Source organism: Lolium rigidum, chromosome 2, assembly GCF_022539505.1.
Source record: "Lolium rigidum isolate FL_2022 chromosome 2, APGP_CSIRO_Lrig_0.1, whole genome shotgun sequence".
Lineage (NCBI taxonomy): Eukaryota > Viridiplantae > Streptophyta > Magnoliopsida > Poales > Poaceae > Lolium > Lolium rigidum.
Window position 1 is genome coordinate 139,393,023 of NC_061509.1, and position 9,519 is coordinate 139,402,541.

The window sequence follows — 9,519 nt, forward strand, 5'->3', positions numbered from 1 at the left end:
CTATGTCATCTATAGTCATTTTAAAACCAATATGTACAATAGTGAGATATAAAATTGTACTACTACTTTATTAGTGCATGATCTACCATTCACTCTCACATAGTGTCTAGGAACACGTCTGCACGTGCTAGAGTTGGCTCTTACATAAGAACCCACTTCTCTTCTCTCTCATTCTCTCTTCTCCAACTAGCCAACAATATATTATTTTAATCCTTATAGCCAGCTGAATAGGACTTTAATTTAATTGCTCTTACTTGTTTCCACTGCTGTTTCAAGCTGTCACACTGATTTGAAGGTTGCGAGTTCGTAATTTAGTACTGTACTCCCATTCAAGCCTGCTCTTGCAATTGGTTTCCAGTCACCAAGCCATGTCTTGAGTTCCACAGAGTTCATCAGAGGAGAAGAGAGGATGAGGGCGTATGCGCGCACTCTCCTCCTCCTTGTCACGACCACCTTCGTCTCCATCTCGATCGCTACCGACACCATCGACCTGACCGCGTCCATCACCGGCAACCAGACGCTCGTCTCGGCCCGTGGCGTGTTCAGGCTGGGCTTCTTCACCCCGCCCGGCAGCTCCGACGGCAGAACCTACATCGGCATTTGGTACGCGAGCATCCCAGTGCAGACCATCGTGTGGGTCGCCAACCGCCAGGACCCTGTCGTCAGATCCCCCGGCGTCCTCAAGCTCTCCACCGACGGCCGCCTCGTGATCGTTGACAGCCAGAACACCACCGTTTGGTCCTCCGCCGCGCCCACCAGGGACATAACAAGCAGCGCCACCGCTCGGCTTCTCGACAGCGGCAACCTCGTGGTGAGCCACGACGGGAGCGGCTCGCCGGAGAGCGTGGCGTGGCAGAGCTTCGACTACCCGACGGACACGCAGCTCCCCGGCATGAAGATCGGAGTGGACCGCAGGACCGGCATCGACAGGAACATCACGTCGTGGAGCAGCCCGAGCGACCCGTCGCCGGGGCCCTACACGTTCAAGCTGCTCCCGGCCGGGCTGCCCGAGTTCTTCCTCTTCCGTGGCGCGGCCAAGATCTACGCGAGCGGGCCGTGGAACGGCGTGGGGCTCACCGGCGTGCCGGACCATCTCAAGAACTGGGACTACACCTTCACCGTGGTGTCGAACCCCGACGAGACCTACTGCGCCTACTACATCGCCGCCTCGTCGCCGCTGCTGTCGCGGTTCGTGGTGGACGGCGCGGCGGGGCTGCTGCAGCGGTACGTGTGGGGCGGCGACGGCGCGTGGAACAGCTTCTGGTACCACCCGACGGACCCGTGCGACAGCTACGCCAAGTGCGGGGCCTTCGGCTTCGGGCACTGCGACACCGCCCAGACGCCGGAGTGTCGGTGCCTGCCGGGGTTCCAGCCCCGGTCGCCGCGGCAGTGGAGTTTCAGGGACGGGTCTGCTGGCTGCGTCAGGCGGACCAACCTGAGCTGCGGCCACGGCGACGGGTTCTGGCCGGTGAACAATATGAAGCTGCCGGAGACGACTGGCGCGACTGTGCACGCCGACATGACGCTGGACGAGTGCCGGCAGGCGTGCCTGGCGAACTGCAGCTGCAGAGCGTACGCCGCCGCGAACGTTAGCGGGGGCGTCAGCCGCGGCTGCGTCATCTGGGCGGTCGACCTGCTCGACATGAGGCAGTATCCGGTGGTCGTGCAGGATGTGTACATCCGGCTCGCGCAGTCAGAGGTTGATGCCATGATCAAGGTCCAATCAGGTTAGAACTTAATCTGCCTCATCTTTTTTGGTACCACGAACTGAATTACAAAGTTTGAAGTTTAACTTGTTTCAGGCAAACGCCGACGCCCCATAGTGATCGCCGTCGCTGCGACTATTTCTGGCGTGCTTCTTCTGGGAGCCGTTGGCTGCTTCTGTTTCTGGAGAAACAGGGCGACGAGGAAGAAGGGTCAGGCTCAGGCTCCAGGCAGTCGGGACAACGTGCTTCCATTCAGGGTCAGGAAGCACACTGATTTGAGCCCAGCACGGGAACAACGGCTCTATCAGAACAAGATGAGTGGTGAAGACGACATCGACCTTCCATTGCTCGATCTAGCGGTGATTCTAGCCTCCACCGACAGCTTCGCAGCGGAGAGCAAGCTAGGAGAAGGTGGATTTGGCCCTGTTTATTTGGTAAGATAAAGATCAAAGTGAAACTAGGATAACTTCTGCCACTGCATTACTCTGCATGTAATGTAATTTTGTGCTTGCAAAATGATACTAATGAACAGGGAAGGCTGGAGGATGGGCAAGAAGTAGCTGTGAAGAGGCTGTCTACGAAATCATCACAGGGAGTTGAGGAATTCAAGAACGAGGTGAAACTGATCGCCAAGCTTCAGCACAAGAACCTCGTGAGGCTGCTCGGCTGCTGCATCGACGGCGATGAGAGGTTGCTGGTGTACGAGTTCATGCCCAACAACAGCCTGGATACCTTCATATTTGGTCAGTTCATTTGTTACAGGGTAGAAAACTCGTAGCTACTACTTTGATCGATAAAATGTACACACTCACAGAGTAAATTTATGTGGCTGGATGTCTTATGCAGATGCAGAAAAGCGCAAATTGCTAGAATGGAACAAACGCTTCGAGATCATTCTAGGGATCGCACGGGGCCTGCTCTATCTCCACGAGGATTCGAGGTTCAAGATCATCCACAGGGATATGAAGGCAAGCAACGTGTTACTGGACAGAAACATGGTCCCCAAGATATCGGACTTCGGCATCGCAAGGATGTTCGGAGGTGATGAGACCACTGCGTACACCCTGAAGGTCATCGGGACATAGTGAGTATTATCTTCTGAAATCCTCATCCTGTATTTGTAGTTGGGCTGTCATATACTGACTTGTGAGGTGGTGGTCTTTTCAACAGCGGCTACATGTCTCCAGAGTACGCCATGGAAGGCGTGTTCTCCATAAAATCCGACATCTACAGCTTCGGCGTCATGGTGCTTGAGATCGTCAGTGGCAAGAAGATTCGAGGCTTCTACCATGCAGACCTTGGTCTAAACCTTTGCGGCTATGTAAGTACCAGCATTATCAACTGCTGGTCGATGTTTCATCAATTTTGGTACTGATGTACAATCACTTTGATCATTTTTCAGGCGTGGATGCTGTGGAAGGAAGGCAGGAGCTCGGAACTTCTGGATGAGGCGATGGGCAGCAGCTGTGATCACGGTCAGGTGCGGCGATGCATACAGGTTGCTCTCATGTGTGTTGACATTCAGCCTAGGAACAGGGCGGTGATGTCTACAGTCGTCATGATGCTTGCTAGTGAGAATACCACCTTGCCAGAGCCAAATGAGCCTGGAGTGAACGCCGGGAGGAACACGTCCGACACAGGATCATCTCGAACTCAAAGCGAGTTCACCGTAACTGCAACAGATACTAGGTAGTTTGGGTTGGAACAGTATGTACAGTAGAATACTTCTGTTTTTTTCTTTAACCACGGTCTGGGAGCTGCAAAAAGTATACAGCTACTCGTCTAATTACTGGCTCATATGCTAAGCAAATCTGCTCCTGAAACTTAACCTGGCGTTTTGTTTTTTTTTTTTTTTTTAGAAACACAGTACAACGCAGACGCTCACATACACGCAAATGTATGCTTCTGCGCGATTCTGGCTAATCTATCTTCATAGTTTGTTATCCAACATGACAAACAATTCCTGATAGGGAAGGTACATATGCATTGTATGCAGAGCCTAAGGTTCAGCCCTGATTCCCTCGCAGTTTCGAGATAAAGAACTTGACTGCAGGTACCAGACTACGCATTATCTACGAGTACGAGACACAAATATTCAAGTCCGGCTGTCCCGGATCACCACTACGGCACAACAACGCCAGGTCGCCAGCACACAGAAGCTATGGCGAACTGAGCAATTGGCACCATCTACCAATGACCACTTCGCCGGTCAGGCGCCCACCCCCTGGAAGGCCGCTCCCTAAAAGGCCAAGAGAACCTTCCACCTTCAGTCCCGATCTGAGGCACTGCCTTCCAGTGCCACCATTGCAGGGTATAGCACTCCGCTGTCACAGCGTGGTGTGCAGCATCAGGCTATGTCAGGCTACAGCACTCCGCTGTCACAGCGTGGTGTGCAGCATCCGGCTATGTCAGGCTACAGCACTCCGTTGTCGCTGTGTTGTGCAGCATCCGGCTATGTCAGACTACAGCACTGCGTTGTCGCAGCGCCGTGCTATGCACCATGTTGTGCAGCATTTGGCTATGTCACACGGCCCTACCGTTTGGGTCGCCGCGAGGTAGACACGCGAACCTGGCTGTCGGTTCATTTGGGTTGCACATTGCACCCAACGCGAACACACCCCAAAAGTAAAATACAAAGAAAAAACAAAAACAATTAAACCTAAACCATATTTCATTAAACATATGCCCTATTTTGGGCAAATTTATACATATGCCATATTTTGGGCAAATTTAAACTACAAAAGAAAACCCTCTATATGGGTTTTAAACTTAAAAAAAAATATAACCGTATCCTAGGGTTTGAGGAGGACGAGGTGGCCGCCGGTGCGCCGCCTAGTCCCTGTGGGCCTCGTCACCGTGGGCGTCGACGACATCCCCAGGCGGCGATCGCTGTTGTGGCTCGACCGCACCGGGGACTCTAGCCACAACGACCACTAGGCCTCTTCCCAGGCCGAGTGGGGGTCCGGAGCCGCCCGCAGCTCCGCCGCAGCAGCCCGCAACTCCGCCTCCTCCCTGAGGCGGAGTCCTGCCACGCGAGGCGTCTGGCCTCCTGGTGCCTCTCCTGCTCCGCCAGCCTGGCGCCTTTCCTCGCGCCGCCGCCTCGCTTCCTCCTCCCGGTGGGCCTGGTCGAGCAACGCCCAGGCCTCGACGTCCTCGACCGCCTGCCGGGCCTCCTCCATCGCGATGGTGCGGATGACCGCCGCGAGATGCAGCCACTTGGCCTCCTCCTCCGCCGCGGACAGCACCAGAGCGCGCGCATGTCCAGGTCGTCGTCGTCCTCCGGCTTCGGCACCAGCGGCGCGGCGCGCCAATGCAGCGCCGACGTAGGCGGCCTCTCCGATGTAGAGAACGCCAACGGAGGACGGCGGCTGCTGGTCTCGCCATCGTTGGCGCCATGAGCAAAAGCCCTCTTCGGGGCCATGGCGGCGGTTGCACGTGCATGGGGAGTTGTGGAGTGTAGTGATGAAGTGGACTGGACAGGGACATATCCCTCACAGTCCACATTTAATAGGACGCCCCCCCCCCCACACACCAATAGATGGGCCTGGGAGGCGAGCAGGCGGACACGCGAGGACGCCGTATGCCATCCAGGCCACACAAACCTAGCCATATTCGGGTCATCCCGAACACCACGGCCCCACATTTGCAGCACGGATGTGGCAGTGGTGACAACACGATTTGTCCACCATCTTTCACACTGCTCTATCATTCTCTGAACCTACATCTCGTCTTCACAATTCAAATCGTATCCAGAGTGACCCTGAATTGGAGAGCAAGAATTTACTCTCGCTATGTTTTGGCTATCAAGGAATGATTTGATAGCTAAAACCGCCTACTATATAATCTGGTCAACAAAATACAAGATCAACAATATATAAAGCGAGAGTGCATATATGGAACATGGGGGCATGTGAACCCACTTTTTGAAAAAGTTCCGTTTGTGATCTCAAAACATGTTTTAAAAATCGAAACACAAAATGATTTCCCAGATGATCTCAAATATGTGTTTTGGACATGAGTTTCGTGACGAAAAAAACTTTTATTTTGTCTCGGCAAAAAAGTGAAATTTTGCAGGACTATATAGCAGTATATATGTGACGTATTTTGTCCTTTTTAGATTCTGAAACAAAAAAGTGGTTTATCCGCGAAAACTTTCTACGCACACATGGAACATGCGTACGTACCCAGATATTTTTATTTTAGAATTTTTTAACATTTGGAAAATGCATTTCCAACTAGGGTTCACATGCACTCAGGTTCAAATCGGACTTTTCCAAGTGACAGGTACCCACTACAGATTTAAACCATCAAACTTAAGTAAATTCACGGAAACCTTGCAAATGAAATTTCGAAACGAAGATCTCAGAATCAGTGGTAACATGTATGATGCAGCTAGCATATAAAATATCAGCATACCAGGCAATACCACATTATTAAACTCGTTTCCCATCAATCATACAAAGGGCATTCAGAACTGTTGTTAACAAACACAGCCATAACTTTGCAATGCATCCTTGCATGTTTATATCAAGAAAGATTAAGACATCTCAGAACTTGGAAAGGGCCAATAGAACCATGATTGTAGGTGGCATAAAATGAATTACCACAGAAGTTCATTTAGTTCACTACTCTACAAAAATTTATCAATCTGATTGCACGACATGAGCAGGTCTTCCAGAGTTTTATCACCTTGGACCAGATAGACCCATCTCTATATAAAACAAATAAAGCATACATCAGAAGAGTGAACACCTCAACAGAACATTCATTCTTCAAATTAAACAGGGATGCATACAACGCTAACACTAGTCCTGATTAGAAAAGGTAACTTTACAAAATTTGACTGCCTAAGACATAAAGAACTATGACTAAGACAGATCTCGGAGTAATACGTGTGCAGCATATCCACAATAGCCAAGCACCCACCTTAAGACATTTGCGTAAATGTTTCACGTATCATCATTTTCATCTGAGAAAAGAAGAATGGCAATATTGTAAACTACACTGGCAGCCAGACTTAAGAAATCCATTTTGTTAAATAGAATTTCAAGAGAAAATGCGAAGTGTCTCAGAATGCAAATAGGGGACAGTATAGGATTACTGAATAAATAATATTGCATATATTTCTCAGATAGGTAGGTTTCATAAAGGATCAACAACTGCCTATAATAACGGAAAATGGTGTATTTTATCCATCAAATTGTTCTTCAACAAACACAACTAATGATTCTAAGTAAATAAGATAACACTAATCTTCAGATCCAAATTTGACATGTTTAGGCACTCATGCTTGATGATTGTGAAGCAAAACAGCAAGCCCCCAGTACAATACCTTTCGTGAACTAGCAAGTCATGTGCCTGCAGAAACCAAATGTCTTACTCAATTGACCTCAATACATAAAACTAACAAAGACAAATGTCAAACAAGTGAATCTGTAATTGTTATAGCATGGAAAAGAGGAGTGTTTTTTACTCCCTCTGGGAGTCTAGGTAAACGAGTGTTATGGAGTATTTGTTAGCAAGACACAAACAAAGATTAAGGCTGTGTTTGATAGCAATGTATTTTTGAAGTATTTTCAGAATACCACAGTAATTTAGAATTACCATAGTTTTCAATACTTTGATGTGTTTAGCAGTGACTAAAAATTGTGGTATTAGTACTGCAGTATTCCTCGAACTGTAGTATTTTCAAAGTATTGAAAAAACAGCAAGGGGCCTCTTTTTTCTGAAACGGAGATTGTAGAAAAACGACGCGGCCAGCATCACTTGGTCTCGCAAGCCTCCAGCGCCATGTCTTCTCTATAGGCGTCGTCCAGGCCAAGCACTGTGAGGGGCCCACCAAGTCGCGCAAGGAGCGTGAGGCTGTGTACCGACCTGCCCGGCAAGCGCATGCACCGCTCCGGCGTGTCCTCATCACATCGCAAGGAGGAGACCGTGCTGTCCCTCGCCGCCGACGTCGTGTACAAGCCGCAGACAAAGGAGACACACCGCCTATGAGATCATGGTTAGCCGTTAACGTCATCTAACAGCAGTTCAGCAGCCAGCCGATGGAGGTGCTATGCGGCGCCGACGACGAGGGGCTCACCATCTTCAAGAACGACAAGACAAAGAACCCCTACAACCCCATCTCCAACCAGATGTTCAACCAGTTCGTCTCCATCAGGAAGCTCATCACGGATTTCCATTAAATGCAGAACTCCAATGAGGGGCTTTAAACATGAACGTGCAAGAAATTCATGCTTAGCTTCAGACAAAATAATGTCGAGGAAAATGTTTGAAGTGAGCTTTGCAGAGAGCGGCAGCGCGTGCGAAGCCCATGCCCTGTCGCGGAGGCAGCCTTATGAAGTATGAACACTAGCCAAACGGGGCGAAGTATTCTCGATACTTCAAAATACTTCGATATATCAAAGCAGCAGTACCACGGTCAAAACTACTGTGGTTTTCAAATACTTCGGTTTTACAAAAACTTCGTTGCCAAACTAGGCCTAAGGTACACACATTTATTCTGAACAAATAGAGTTTATCTACAGGGACATCTCTAATCCTCCATACTCGTTAGTCAAACCATCTACAACGAGCGGAACATTTCCCCTCAAAATAGATCAACACTCAAATCTACAAACAAGTGGATGGCAAACCTATTTGGCACAAAAACTATGTAGATGCAAAATCAACAGGGATATAACCAAACGGAGGCACATATCAAACAAGCAGCATCAGATTGTTGATGCAAGCGAAGCAAGCAGCTAAACTAGCGAAGCGCAAATAATGGAATGTACAAGTATGCACGGGCACAGTTCTCACCCAAATGGAAAAGACAGACAAGAGGATGATCGATCGTACGACGTTAAAGTCCGGGATAGGTGCGACAGAGGATACCCTGAGAGAGCGCGCAGCAGCTCCGGGACGCCGTGCTGAGCCGCGAGGTCAGCCTCGCCGCGGCCACCGCGCTGTGCAGCGGCAGCAGCGACATCCCCGCGACGCACCCAAGCTCCACAGGCAACCTGCAGGCGGTAAAACCCGTCCGCGTCACAGATCCGGTGTTTCTTGGATAGGACAGGGCGAACAGGTTGGGTTGCCGTTTGTTTACCTGGAGATGCACGGGGCGCGCCGTGCGGCCGAGCGGCCGACGGAGGGGATGGAGCGGGACGCGGCCGAGCGGCAGGCCGCGGAGGCCACGCGGGCGGCGGCGCGGAAGGTCGAGGCCATCTCGAAGGATTGGTGGGGATCGGAGAGGAGATTAGGTCTGGGTTGTGGAAGATGCGGCGGCGGCGGCAGGAAGAGGAGGGCAGGACGCTTTCATTTCCACGGTTGGGCCATTCGGCCCATAATTGCGGGTTGTGTTCGGCATCCCGCGGAATGTGCCACACGGCAGGGTTTTTCTGTTTCTTGGGGAGAAGGGCTGGAATCTGAAAGAAAATGATTAGTTCATTTTTTTAGAGAAAAAGAGAGGAGTTTAAATCATACTTTTTACATTGAGGAAATTTTATTATTTTGGTATTTTTTTGAAATTTTGATTCAAAAATTGAAACTTGCAAAAATAATCAAAAGCTTCTAAAGCTTGAAACTTTAGAATTTTAAAACAATGTAATGTAAGAATTTTGGAACTTAAAAAATCTAATACTCCTTCCAATTCATATTACTTGTCGCTAGTATGGATGTATATCTAGAGAGAGTAGTAAATAGTTGTGTGAAAAGTGGTTTTGACTCCCAAGCTCGAGTGACCTTGTTTTTTATCAAAAATCAATAACTGATTTCTTTGTTTCAAAAATTCTGAAAAAATACCAGTAATTATACATGTATAGTATATGTA

The 9,519-nt window shown here is 49.5% G+C and overlaps 2 protein-coding genes and 1 long non-coding RNA gene across 3 annotated transcripts; 1 reads left to right on the forward strand and 2 right to left on the reverse strand.

The window, feature by feature from the left end:
- Nucleotides 1–409: 409 nt before the first annotated feature.
- On the forward strand, nucleotides 410–5,104 carry LOC124690166 (receptor-like serine/threonine-protein kinase SD1-8). The gene is made up of 7 exons (XM_047223592.1): nucleotides 410–1,727; nucleotides 1,803–2,140; nucleotides 2,239–2,449; nucleotides 2,553–2,790; nucleotides 2,877–3,027; nucleotides 3,109–3,395; nucleotides 4,780–5,104. The coding sequence occupies exons 1-7, from the start codon at nucleotides 410–412 to the stop codon at nucleotides 5,102–5,104; spliced, it is 2,868 nt and encodes a 955-aa protein (XP_047079548.1).
- Nucleotides 5,105–6,028: 924 nt separating this feature from the next.
- LOC124687340 lies at nucleotides 6,029–7,021 on the reverse strand. Its single transcript, XR_006998185.1, has 2 exons — nucleotides 6,633–7,021; nucleotides 6,029–6,417 (listed from the first exon to the last, which is right to left on the reverse strand). It is a non-coding gene; the product is annotated as an uncharacterized LOC124687340 (long non-coding RNA).
- A 1,532-nt stretch (nucleotides 7,022–8,553) lies between these two features.
- LOC124687339 (protein NONRESPONDING TO OXYLIPINS 2, mitochondrial-like) lies at nucleotides 8,554–9,029 on the reverse strand. Its single transcript, XM_047221133.1, has 2 exons — nucleotides 8,797–9,029; nucleotides 8,554–8,710 (listed from the first exon to the last, which is right to left on the reverse strand). The coding sequence occupies exons 1-2, from the start codon at nucleotides 8,913–8,915 to the stop codon at nucleotides 8,554–8,556; spliced, it is 276 nt and encodes a 91-aa protein (XP_047077089.1). The 5' UTR covers nucleotides 8,916–9,029.
- Nucleotides 9,030–9,519: the final 490 nt, after the last annotated feature.